Source organism: Nansenia antarctica (genome assembly GCF_963989245.1).
Source record: "Nansenia antarctica genome assembly, chromosome: 1".
Lineage (NCBI taxonomy): Eukaryota > Metazoa > Chordata > Actinopteri > Argentiniformes > Microstomatidae > Nansenia > Nansenia antarctica.
The window spans coordinates 54,827,472-54,841,897 of NC_137674.1; the positions used below are offsets into that span (position 1 = coordinate 54,827,472).

Below are 14,426 nucleotides of genomic sequence, written 5' to 3' on the forward strand. Positions count from 1 at the left end.
AGCTAATGAAAGTGGCATGGGAAAAAGGAATTATACCAAAGGCATGGCGAAGGGCGAATATGTCTGGAACATGCAAACATCATCTGGCACCAGATATAGACGGCCAAGAAGGAAAAAGAATACATTACATGTGCTTTTCCTAGATCTTGCCAATGCCTTGGGGTCGGTCCCTCACGAGATACTGTGAACAGCTTTAAACTTCTTCCATGTCCCAGAGGGCATCACAGAGCTGGTCAAAGCCTATTTTCAGGACCTCCAGTTCTGCGTCAGAGTTCATGACAGTACCACCACCTGGCAACACCTTGAGATAGGCATAATGGCGGGCTGCACCATTTCTCCCCTGGCCTTCACCATGGCAATGGAGCTCAGGGCGTACATGGCCGATATGACGATAATAACAACAACAAAAACATGCACCAAACGCCTGCTGGAGAAACTCCAGGGAAACATCAAATGGGCACGAATGGAGATCAAACCCAGCAAATCTCGCAGCATCTCCATTGCCAAAGGCCGGCTCACCAACGAGAGTTTCTGCATTAATGGCGAGCTAATACCAACAGTCCAGGAGATGCCCATCAAAAGCCTTGGACGATGGTACAATGCAGAGCTCATAGACGCCGAACAGGTGGAACAACTCATACATACAATCAGTGGCCTGAAGTAAATCAACAACACTGCTCTCCCAGGGAATCTGAAACTGTGGTGCTTTCAGTTTGGGCTGCTGCCCCATCTCATGTGGCCAATACCATCTACGAGGTCACTCTATTCCATGCTAAGCGACTGAAGAGACTGGTGGATGCACAAGTGAGGAAGTGGCTTGGGCTACCAAGATGCCTCAGCAGCGTTGGGCTGTATAAGAACGGAGCCCTCTCTCTGCCAATCTCAAGCATGGTGGAGGAGTACAAATGTGCCAAAACAAGGCTGAACATGACACTCACGGAGTCCCGGGATCCTTTCGTAAGAGGTGCTGCCCCCACCCTAGCAACAGGGAGGAAATGGAAGACAGCTGTAGCAGTAGCAGAGGCAAAGGCCGCCCTCAGACAACAGGACATAGTGGGCCACGTCCAACATGACAGAGGGGGCCTCGGATTGGGAGCAACAACACCCACATGGCAAAAGGCCACTCCAACTGAACGCCAGCAACTGGTGGTGGAGAAGGTGCGCCACCAGGAAGAAGCAGACAGGTGTGCCAGAGCAGTCTCCCAAGTCCAGCAAGGCCACTGGATGAGGTGGAATGGTGTAGAGAGGAGGAAAATCTGAAATATGGAGTGAAATATGGAACATGGATTCTAACAGAGCAGAAACCTCAATGTCCCACTCCACTACAGCGCCTGGCTGGTGGGGTGAGATGGAGCCGGGAGGATTTTGAGTTACCGTTGTGTGGAGTGGATAAAATCACAAAAATGAATGGATTTAAGAGCCGCACACAGACAGGCAAAGAGCCGCGGGTTGACCACCCCTGCCATAGGTTGACACTCGGTACTTAACGGGTTAGCATGGATTTAGGCGGGATTCACTCCTGGGAGTAGTGCATGGTTGGGCTGTTAGAGTTATTCCATAATCGCCACCTTCATTATGAGATCCGACCACAATGAATGGATTGTTGCTAATAGAGTCTTCTCTATTAGCATTGTGGTTACCCATAGGAGCCGGACGCCGCTTCAGGGTCAGCTAGAGTTGCATGTTATATTCCCTGTTCGCTACAATATCTATATTCCAGCACAGTGCTACTATCATACCATGTCCAGGTAATCAGGGGCTTGGATGGTTAAGTGTGGCTGATGAATTTGCCTATACAGGGCACATACACATAGCTCACATAGCTCTATTACGACCTTTGTGGTGCTGGGACAGTCATTTAGGAGCCTTTGGGAGTTTGATGCTGTTACATAAACATAAATAATGTTTAATAAACAATCAATAATAAACAATATAATGTACAATATAATGATCATAACAGTACCATCTGTCTAGCAAAAAGGATTCTGCCCTGTCAATTAAAAGCACAGAATGGGGAACTCGAACAACTCTTTGCTTGTTTAACAGGTTTAAAATGTGTTATTGAAGTCGCCGACTCAAAATATGTTAGACCCTACATAACCCTAAAATGGAGACAAACCCACAGCTGTCCCTTTTGAATTAAAACAGTTCCAGCTTTATGCTGTCTAGACATGTGTAACAAGGTGAAGACCGTAACATAAACAGTTGTAGTAATCTCCACTTCTTATGGTCCTTGCAGATGGCCCACATAGTTATGAGTTATTGTACTAACTGCATTGCTGTAACTTCTAGACAGATGTAGTTAATTAAGCAGCTAACGTGCTAATGGTGTAGCAAGTGGCCAGTAAATCCACCAGCCTCAGAGCTCCAATTGGCTTCCACTAAAGAGCACCACTAAGTTTTAGCTGACATGGCTGGTTTCAGTTTGCATAGAGGCAGAGGGCAAGTCTCCAGCAATGAGTGGGTGGGGATAATTGAATATGATGTGAAGATGTCTAATGTTTAAGATATTCTCCTATTTGATTTTATACAATCTTTTATATCAAAGACACGCACGGTTCCATTACTTAATTGGTAATTGGCACAGAGAGTGGTGGCGATCGTATCCAACATTGGTCATTAAATGTGTTAGGCTTACAGAATGTAGCACACATGGGCTACTTCCACATAGAGATGTACTGGTGGTGTGAGGGATTATCCCAGACAGGCAACAACTGCTGCCCTTTATGATCAAATAAATGTCTACTTTCCCCTATTGTTGTTGGCCTATTGGGGACGTGCAACGTCATAGGTGTTTGAATTGTCCAACTCCCATTTGCCGCTGCACCTATACTGGTGCTAAGTTTGTGTTGGTCGGAGCAGACTCACTTGGCTGTGACATCAATTACCAAAATGTTTTTTGCACATGGTTTTAGTGCACACTCTTTAGCGGAAGAACATTGGTGCACAAAGACTCCACGCAACGTTGTTGTAAGTGGGGGCACTATTTGTTGGAGTATAATCTTGATATGCGTATGACCCTCCTGTCCTCCATAAAGAGAGATGTTATTCCAGATAAGTGCATTACCCGACACTGCTTTGCACTCGTCTTTTCAAGTGTCTCCGTACCTCTTGTCAAGCAGGGTTTGAATGAGGGCCAGCCCCAAGCAATCGATGGGGGCTCTGTGCTGATTAAGTGCTGTAGAGTCATGCGAGAATATCCTCGGATTCTGGGGCTGCTGATCCTTTATGCTGACTATTCAGTGAGCTGCGGAGAGGGAGACAGAGAGAGTGAGGGTGGAGAAAGCGGGATGAGTGTTAACGAGAGTGGATTCGCTAATCTGATGTTTTCTGTCCCATGCTCGAGGCGATGAGCCGAGACCTAAAATGCGCTGTGATCCTCCTCCGTTGACCTGTGTCGCAATTCTGTTAGTTCTGCGAAGGATCTTGCACAGTGCTCTGTTTCCCTTTTCTCTCTGTATCATTCTCACGTTGCATTGCCCTTTTCAACCATCACTGTGCATTTATCTGCAATTTCTTTCACTTTGTCTTCTCTGTTTCTCTATGAGCACCCCCCCCCCCCCTCCATCAAGGCATGTTGCTCTAAGGCATTGATAACACTACGAGAGTGCTCTGTACCTGTGCACTAGCTGATGATCACAATCACCAGTAGTCCCCTTGTGTCCCTTGTGCCACATTCCAACCCCTAGTGGAATGATTAAGTTTGTGCTTCATGTCTGATGGGGTGCAATAAGACAGTTATGTAGTTACTACCATCAGTTAAAGGACATGGGGCAGTTCAATGAAGGGCCAGACAGAAGGGCCAGAGGGCTGTCTGAGGCTGGAGTGAGTGTTCCGTCATGTTCTATTTGCATGATATGGAAATTGGATAGTCTAGAGACCATAGTCTAGACCTCTCATCAAAGAGTAAAACCCCTAAAGGACAGTAGGATGAGCTGAGCAATTACACAGAGCTCCCTCCACAATCAATAGCCTGTCCTAATCATAATAATACACTCTAAAAAAAGAATAGTTGAGAATATTAAAAAATTCAAGGCAACCTTATGCACTGAGAATTTTGAGTTTGTTGTTCCAACTAAGAATTTTGAGTTTGTTGTTCCAACTAATATTAGAATGTTGGTCCAACTCATATTAGATAGTTGGTCCAACTATTAGATCGTTGGTCCAACTCATATTAGATCGTTGGTCCAACTAATATTAGATCGTTGGTCCAACTAATATTAGATTGTTGGTCCAACTCATATTAGATTGTTGGTCCAACTAATATTAGAATGTTGGTCCAACTCATATTAGATTGTTGGTCCAACTCATATTAGAATGTTGGTCCAACTAATATTAGTTTGTTCTGTCAATGGTCATCACGTTTAATTCTTCATTCTGCCAATGCAGATTTGTTTGTTCAATAAATGGTGTTGTTCACAGAACTACAAAAAGCTAATCGAGAATATAATCATCTTTCTTTCCACCCCATTCACTTTTTTTCATTAGCCAAAATAATTAAATAACGTAAATTCTTAAATGAATCAATAATACTGTAGCGTGGATATGAATTGGACTCTGCACACTAAGTGTAATCACGCAAGCTTTTATTGACCGTTGCACGCCATCGAACACTGACACAGTCACAATTCAAGGCACGGTCATAGCTTGGGATATCCCCTTGAACTCGAACTACCCTATACTTCCCCCTGTACGACTCAGCTACGGTTTGACCCATAAAACTTACATAGAATGTGCCCATAATCTTTTGGGGCCGCTAATATGCAAATCAGTTGTGGCCAAGCGGCCAATCAATGAACAACAACAACGCAGTGAACAACAGTAGTGAACATAACAGTAGCCGTGACTAGCTAGCTGGCTGTAACGCGTAACCAGGCGATAACATTCGCCACAATACTGAATTTCATCAATATTAATCAACTTTTATTCAGTGAGAATAATGCTCCTGATTTGTATTGTAGCGTGGATATTTATTGGACTCGCACACAATCTAATTATGAGAGCTTTTATTGGACGTCGACCGCCATTAGAACATTGACACAGCCAAACTTTCAAAGGGATGACTGTAGCTTGACTTAACCCCTTGAACTTGGAACTAACCGATACTTTCCCCTGTACAACACAGCGTGACTGTGTTGTACAGGGGAAAGTATCGGTGACCCACAAAACTCACATAAATTGGGCCCAGAATCCTTTGGGGCCGCTAATATGCAAATCAGTTGTGGCCAAGCGGCCAATCAAAAAAATGCGTTGAGGTCTGAGCTGCCTTGTGCGCATGCGCTGCTGTTATACCAACGAACCAGATGTGCCAACAACGAATTGCAATTTCAGTTTATTCACAATTGTATGTTTAGAACTTATTGGGGTCCATTCCATTCCTCTGATGTACATTTTTACGTTCACTCATAGTAATTGAAATGTTCCTTTCTGAACAATTCAGAATACTAACTCTACTGAATAAAGCGTAGTTTTTACAGTGTAGAGGGGTATGTCATGAAGTAAGATAAAAGAGTTAGCAAGCATCAAATTCAGCCTCAAATCGGGATAACCCATGTGACTATGTTCAGTATGTTCGTTATTTGAATGTAAACCCAATAGAAATGTTATGATACACTGAATATGATTGAACACACCGTTACAATGCAACAAAACACCCAAAGTGGTTGTGGTGGATTTAATTTATTCTTAGCAGATTGAGTAGTACTTATAAAGCACAACGAGCTTAAATCAATTGGCTCAAATGAGGCCTCTTTTTATTACAGTTTTTCCCAATTGCTAAAACACAAAAGCCAATTCTCTAAACCAAATGACCAGTTCTCTAAACACATTTAATAAAACTTGCCCCCATTTGCCAAAACCATAAACACATTTCACATGAAGACACAATTCACAAAACACAATCCTCCTTTTCTCCTAAATCTAAACACATTTTGTCTTGCTAAAACACAAGTTGCAAAAAACTCTTCTCAAATTCTCAAATTAAAGCTCATGTGATGCAAAATGCTTGCCACAGTCAGCAAAATTTGAACACAATGAACATACCTGGCTTCATTCATTAAACATAACAACTCAAAATTTAAGACACTTGTTGCAAATGATTGTGGTGTGTGTGTGTGTGTGTGTGTGTGTGTGTGTGTGTGTGTGTGTGGTATAGTTCCATAAATAAATAAATAAACATCACACCCTGAACATTGTTTTCAGTGAGTATTGTTGTGTGTAATGGATCCTCTGTAGTGTTTGCATTGAGTTGTGATACAGTACAGTAGTGTACATGTTACAGTACATGTGGGAATACGGTACATGTGGGAAAACTAGGGTTAGGGTTAGGTGCTAGGGTGCTAGGGTTAAGGTTATGGTTAGGATTAGGGGTAGGGTTAGGGTTAGGGTTAAGGTTAGGGTTAGGGTTAGACATGCCAGCATGTACCAAGTCACCCTAGCACCTAACCCTAACCCTAGTTTTCCCACTGTATTCCGTACCGTACCGTATTCCCACATGTACCGTAACATACATACTGTATTTTCTGTAGATTTACATACTGTTCATATGAAACACACAGATCTATGAATGCCCAATACTCTACAGTGATATATTCTGAGAACAGATACTGTAAGGTTTCTAAAAATGTGCTTTGGCAGTTGTGAAAAAAAAGAACATTCTCACACACTGAACATTGTGTTTTCAGTTGTTTTGTTGTAGTCTGTAATGATGCGTATAGTGTTTAGAGTTTTGCAGGCTTTGAGCAGCTGTTTTGGTGAGAAAGTTTGAGTTTTGAAGAGAGAAGGTGTGGTTTTGTTTATGTAGCTTTAGAAAAGTGTGTTGTGTTTAGAGTTTTGGGAAAATGGAGGAAAGTTTTGTGAAATGTGTTTTAGCAATTGAGAAAAACTGTAAGCAAAGTTACATGAGCTCAGAGAGAAAATAGCAGTCAAAAAGCCCCCTGTGAGGAGAGATAAACATATTTATAGAGGTTTACTCCCTTATGAGGTCACTACTCTTGGTAACCAATCATATGAATCTGCGTAACAAGTTATTGGCACTGTCCACAGGATGAATTAATTGTTAGCTATGCCACAGTTATTGGCACATCTCTTACAGGAAGGGAAGGGCCTTCCTTTAGTGCTCGATTCCACAGAATGTAGAGAGACGTCTAATGGCGCTTTTCCATTGACCAGACTGGTACGACTCGGTACGGCACGCATTTGTATCCTACCCATACCGTACTTTCAGAAACGCTTCTCCATTATACACAACAGACCTGGAGCGAGCCGGGACAGTAGGAGGAGTTAAGTGTCATAAGAGCACTTCACTTTCACTTCACTTCACTTTAATATGTATACAGCTCAACGGGGGGAAATGCGATAAGAATGCAAAATGCAGCACTATCATGCACAGATCAACATAGCGCAGAGCGCATAATTATGTCTAATTGAGTCAACTCGTATTATGCTTATCACCAAGTTCTCCCATACTGTGCTTATGGACTAGTATAGTATGTTTATATCAACGGTAATCAAGTGCTTTAGTTGGAGAGCGCATTTGGTGATGGTAAGCACTCGTAATACGAGTTGACTCGCTGGAACGAGACAGGCGCGCGAGACCACCACACATCTGCCATATCATACCTCCGTCCCACATGTATTTATAATCATATTTTTCAATATAAAACAGAGGTGTGATATGGCAGATATATGGTACATGGCAGTCCCACACGCCCGTCCCACTCCAGTTCTAGTAGATCGCGAACCAGGGAATCGCCGACATGTGTGAAAGGGAGCGACCTGGAGTGCGCTGGACTGTGGAACGGTCTAGCATAGGCACAGCACATCGCCATAATAGCGATTTTTAAAAAAAAATGCTTTTTGTAAAGAAAAGTTCTATGATGCATTGAAATGACATTAAACTAAGATAATGAGATGGTTATAATAATTTTTCAAATCTTTATTAATAAGTAATTACAGAAAAAGTAAATGACATTTTCAGAGAACGAAATCTGTTGTGGTATTTAAAAATGGCGGTTAGCGGTGAACTCTATGAACATGGGGTGGCGATGTTGTGACGATTTCCATTGACTAATCAACGGTCTGCAGCATCACACGTCACACAGCCTAGCATGGATAGTACCTTTCGCTACCCCTTTCGAAGGGTAGCTAAAATCGGCCCGGGTAGGTGCGGCTCGGTATGGCTCGGTTGGCAGTGGAGAAAGCAAAACAAACCGGGCTCACACGGTACGGTATGGTACGGTAGTGGAAAAGCGCCATTTATGGACACAAGTTATAAACTCATTATTCTCAACCATGTCTACGTCCTCAGATCTTTTAATTGACCATACAGCAAACATATTTTCTCCAACATGGTGCTTAAATTAGAATGTTGGTGTAGAGAGACTGCAAGAGAGTGCATTGGAGATACATTTTGTTTTTTGTGGAACACTTAAAAGCAACATCCAAACACAAAAAACATGGTTTGTATGGTAATGTATCTTTCACCAGGCTGTGTCATCCATTTAAACATTTGCTTAATGTGAATCTTGTGTGCATTGACTCTGCTCTCTCCAAGTATGTCATTGATATGACTTCATGCACTGACTTCATACTTCAATATTTCTTGTATGAAAAGATCTTTAAATTTCACTGGCTCAAGACCAACCCACCAAAAAAGCAAGGTTCCAATCATAAAAACACAAGATAATTACTGTAGACACTTTCAACCCCCTTTTGCAGTGTTAACTTTAATACAACATAATACATACATACTTTGATCTCAGGCTGGCCACGTGTCAAGGTGTCATTGCGCAAGACACTGAACCCCAAATTGCTCCCAATGAGCGGGCCAGTGCCTTGCATGGTAGGTTGCCGTCATGGTGTGTGAATGTGTGTGTGAATGTGTGAATGAAAGGCCATTGTAAAGCGCTTTGGAATAAGGCACTATATAAGTGCAGTCCATTTCCACTCACCTTTTGAATGTGAGAAATAAAAGCAGGTAATTATGTCAGAGTATTGTAAAACTGGATTGCACATTCTCTGAAGCTTCACAGTCATGGAACCGTGACAACATTTCTAGGATTGTACTGTATCCTATATATGAATGTCATACATATTAGAATTAGTCTGGGTATAGGATTGCTTAACGATATCTCCTGGTGGTTGTTTTGCCACGGTGAATTAACTGAAATAAAACATGTCAAATTGTCGAGTTGACTCCCTACTGCCGTCACGGTTGTCCCATCCACCGCCCCTGCCTCCACCCACTCAGTTGTTCAGTATTCAGCCTACCTACGGGGTTTGATAAGTCATAGGCTCCCTGCCATATTGGTATTTTGTATTTTATGTTGTTAACACCTGACTTAACAGAAACACCTCTCAAGCCAATACGTTGGTGCCCTGAAAAAAGGTTAACCCTTACCCTAACCCTAAATAGGGAAATCAATCTGGAAAAAATAGAACATTGAATTAAATCTGAGCATCTCATCATAGTACATATTTGAATATAGAGCTAAACGAAGAAAAATGTATCCTCTTTCCAAAACGTATTGTTAAGGCAAATATCAGTGTGCAGATAGATCTGCAATTCAGATTGTTTGGGGATCTGAGGGACCAGGCCCATTCATTGGGAAATATGATCATACTTAAGGGGAGCGTTACAGTTAAGCCGAAGGACGTTACAGTAAAAAAAACAGTGGAACAATTTTCTCCATATCACCATATCATCAATCCCCCAATATCATACCTCCTGAAAAGTAGGCTCATCATCCCCTGGTGGCTCAGCTGATATGTGGGGGAGCTTTCTGTCACAATGAATCACAATCAAGTGAGTTCTACACATTGTTAGTGAATGCCATGACTGGTCATCAACTTGGTTAGGTGAATCGTGTTGGTCTCATCCAAAGAATAGAGTACAAGCCCCCCCCCCCCCCCCCCCCGAGTGGATACACTATAAGTGATACTAACTGACTCTTTTGGGTCATTACGTCTTCCAGCACTGAGTACTCCTGCTGAGCAAATGTGCATTCCAAATTAGAACTTGACTCTACTACTCTGAGAGCTGTGTGTGCATGTGTGGTCGTGCATGCGTGTGTAAACTTAAAAGGTTTCACAGGGGCGTGCATAGAGGCGATTCTAATTGTTGTTTCCTTGAAATACAGCTCCCAAAGGGATTTCGCCTAAGGATTGCAAATGCACCATTGGCTCATTAGGCCACTTAATTGGATGCAATTTGTTATCGTGTGTTCTTCTTCTTCTTAATTAGGCAGATATGTCAAGTGGGTTACAAGAGAATCATTGTTTATCCATCTTATATAAAACAATTCTTTTTTGACAAAAAGCTACATATGTATGAATGTTAGTCAAGTTACATGGCTTAGATCAAAGCAATGTTCTGCAATGTCTTTTTTACCCCTTCTATTCTTCAAAGGAATCTTCTACAGTAGATATTCTTGGGACATGACGACCAGGCATTGAAGCAGGTTGGGGAACTTGTTTAGGTACTGATGAATCAGGAACAACCCAGAATGATGTGTGTTAGTGGAGGGTTGCAGCAATTGTCACATCCTGCTGGTTTTAAATTTCATCCAAACTAAGTATTTGTTTTGCTGTTCGATGTGCCACCATTGAGATGGAATTGGATGGAATGGATTGATACACGTTACCTGGGGATGTAATCTGTATAGTGTCCTTGAGTCTAGGGCTGGGCGGTGTCTATATTGTCACACCTTTATACCATCCTCGATCGATATATCCACGTTCCTGGGATATATAAAGTATTACCATGGTTAATAAAAGATTACGGCCGTCACACATTAACATAGTTATAAAATATACAATACTTCAACCATATGAAGCTAAAATCACTTCAACATATGACTCTCTAGCATTTAATTGTAAAACAGGTTGTCATAAAAAAACATTAGAATGTTTTTTTATGAAATGACGATACTGCATTAAGCGTTAATTCCCTGGTCAGATTTGTGTACATTTCGGCTGTCGCGCCTATCATCCTGTTTTTTCAACGTCTCAAAAAGTTCAAAAACTAAAATGAATAACAGATAAGCAATATGAAAAAGTGACTAAACCATTTGTTTAGTTGGCAGTTTAATAGTTAATGGAGTAGAAATGTTATGACGGTATTAAAAAGCTAACCATGGACATTTTCACATCCGTGAAACCGTGTTACCTTTATACCGCCGAACCCTATGGGCAGAGGTAGAAGTAAAAGTTGTTGTCCAGAACTTACCGTAAGTAAGAATTTCCATTACTTTTGGGCTGAAGAAGAAAAACAAATGTGATTATAAGGTTGCCAGGCAACATTTTGAAATATGTTCAAAACTATTTCTTCATTTCTCAAACAGATAGAACTGCTGCATACCCAAATATATACTGTATATGTATCTATTTTTTCATACTGGATTTTGTGCAACATTGTTGTTCCACTGAGAAAATGTGGATGCATAATACAGTCATGTAATGTTAGTCCAACTTTAAAGAGCGATGGGATATCACAACAATGTATAGTTTGTACAAATCTAATCTATGATTTTAATCACTGTTTTCACTCATCCAGCCACAGAATCCCTAGTTTATCAGCTTTGACTTTTGAAACAGCAGTACTGTTAAGTTTCACTTTGATGTATAGAGCACTTGGGGCATTGGGCTGCAAGGTAGAAATCGGAGGACGGCTCATTATTTTGATTCTCAAAGAATATGACTTATAAATGCCTTATGTGCTTGTTTTTCTTGATTTAGCAACACATGTCAAAACCCACCTCACAATTTACTCATTTACTGTATCTGATATGAATACAATATGTGATGTGCAGTTCATGAACAAATCGTTCATTTCGCCTTTTGAAAGGCTTTTCCTTTTAGTGATTTGAGTGAGTCGATTCGCCTTTCTGAGTGAATTAGTCCTTTTTTTCATGCTGAAATTAATGGCATTAATGGCCTTAATGGCCTACCTCAATATGCCATGACAATCAGGTAATTGAGATGTCATGATTTGTAGAGATGATTTTTGTCAGAAAATGGCAAGTGCTTCAATAAACAATCTGATTATTTCAATTGAATGAATTCAACCAATTGAGTAAAAATAACCAGACTTCCCATCACTATAGCACAGCTTGCACCTAGAATACAGCAGAAATTGAAGACCAAATGCATTGCAACCAAGGTGCACAGTGCTTCTATTCTATATGCTCTAGTAATCCATCAAGTAACAGCAACACCTTGACCTATGATAAGATAAACAGCCCAACACATAACCTTTAAACTGCTATTGGAATACTATACAGCTCTGGAACAAATTAAGAGACCACTCAAAACATTTCTTAAATCAGCATACATGTTTTCTGTTGAACACAGGCACACCTCATTCTACCTAGTGAGGTACTGATTAGTTAGTTCACCTGAACCGAATCTTTTATTTAACAAGGAAAAGTATAATCATCATCACTGTGATCATCACTATCCCATTGCAATAGAACCAGCTGGATGGCAAAAACAGTAGTACCTCAAAAGTAATTGAAATTTAAAAAAAAAAACTATTGACCATGCCAACTGGATGGTCACAAGCCATCAAACAAAGCTTGCTGCTTGAAATTTTAAGTGGCATACAATTACCAAATAGCAATGTGAAAGACTGGTGCATGGAGCATGCCAAGATGTCTTAAAGCTGTGATTGAAAATCAGGGTAATTCCACCAAATATTGATTTCTGAACTCTTTGTAAGTTAAAACATTAGTATTGTGTTGTTTAAAAATGAATATTAACTTGTTTTCTTTGCATTATTCAAGGTATGTTTTTGGTTATTTTCACCAGTTGTCCTTTTCTGCAAATAAATGCTCTAAATGACAATATTTTATTCTTTTTGGCAGAAATGTTTTCAGTAGTTTACTGTTTTTTTTTTTTTTTTTCATTTTACTCAAACACATACCTATAAATAGTAAAACCAGAGAAATGTCTTCCAGAGCTGTAGCACTATCACTGCAGTATTTTTATTTAGCTTTCTCTCTCTCTTGCTCTCTCTTTCTCTCTCTCTCTCTCTCTAGGAATCAGTGATTTTTTTTAATGCTCAGCTTTAGTAAAGCTGCAGCACATTGCTCACAAAATATTTATTTGGCCTTTCTGTGTTCAGGGGCTGCACTGAAACCACTGAAAGCCTGTCTAATCGATTACTATCGAGCACACAATAATCCCATCATAATTACAAAGCTTATTGGGTAGATATGAAATGTTGTCTGAAGCGATTATGTCCATTCATATGGTGTACTATAATTGCCTCTATGTTTATGTTGTAATGAAAGTCAGGACCATTACATAAACTTAGCTTAAGTGTAGGTTCAACCAGGACGATCTGAACGTAATTTCACCTTGTTAACTAATATCCAACAGGCTCACAACATGACGTCATTGTACAATGTAAAACCACTGTATAGCTTCAAAACAAGGTTAAAACTAATCAGTTAGTCCTTGCAGCCGTAGCTCCGTCTAAGGTTTAGAGTATTTACATTTCTCCAGCCCCATCCCTCAGCTCCTTCCCAAAACAAGTGGTGGGAAAAATGCTTTGTTGTTGTTTGAATCCCTGATTGCCCCTTTAAAACTGTCATTGAATTGCAGCATTTGCTTCGTCTCCCCATATAATATCTCCCCATTTTCTTATTGGGAGCAAAATGACAATTACAGTATTTTAGGAAACTATTTTGGTAAAGGGTTCCCATGGCAACATGGCTTGGTGTGCTGTGATGGGGTGGAAGAGGGAGGGGGAAAGACCAGCATTTTATTGTAAACAGGGAGAGAGGACAGAGGCGTAAAATGCTGAAGCGGACAGAGGCTTTCAGTCTACAAAGCATTTCTTTGGAAAGATATTTTTCTCCAAGAAATGCCAGCACATGGCTACTTTGCAGTCTGATATGTTACACATTTTAAACTCAATAAACAGACTTGGTTGTGCTGCGTACATGCTTCATGAGTGTTGTTTCGCAATGCTAAAAGCTAGAGACACAGCTCATTGACACCACATCCACCACACAACATTGAGCATTTCACAAATTGTTTTGTGTAATGACATTCCTGCTATCTGTGTCACCAATAACCCTACTCTCTACCTATCTTGTCTTCCAGCTTTACTGTATGCCACCATTTTTGGGAATGTCACCACCATCTTCCAGCAGATGTACACCAACACTAATCGCTACCACGAGATACTCAACAATGTTCGCGACTTTCTCAAGCTCTACCAGGTGCCCAAAGGACTGAGCGAAAGGGTCATGGACTACATTGTTTCTACCTGGGCTATGTCCAAAGGCATTGACACAGACAGGGTAAGTTGATATACTGTAATTATTATAATGCTGATAATGATTAGTGTTAGGCTATGCCGATAAATCCATTAATCAGAGAGATTAATCAACAAATTCTTTATAGCATGGGTCGGCAAC

The 14,426-nt window shown here is 40.8% G+C and overlaps 1 protein-coding gene across 1 annotated transcript in view; it reads left to right on the forward strand.

The window, feature by feature from the left end:
• The window catches only part of LOC308151308 (voltage-gated delayed rectifier potassium channel KCNH5-like), a gene marked incomplete at both ends in the record, with an annotated part of 81,152 nt that overhangs the window by 54,281 nt on the left and 12,445 nt on the right, over window positions 1-14,426 (forward strand). The window contains one exon of the mRNA XM_080524156.1: window positions 14,110-14,309. Coding sequence (XP_080380282.1) covers window positions 14,110-14,309 — 200 coding nt within the window. The remainder of the gene's footprint in view (window positions 1-14,109; window positions 14,310-14,426) is intronic.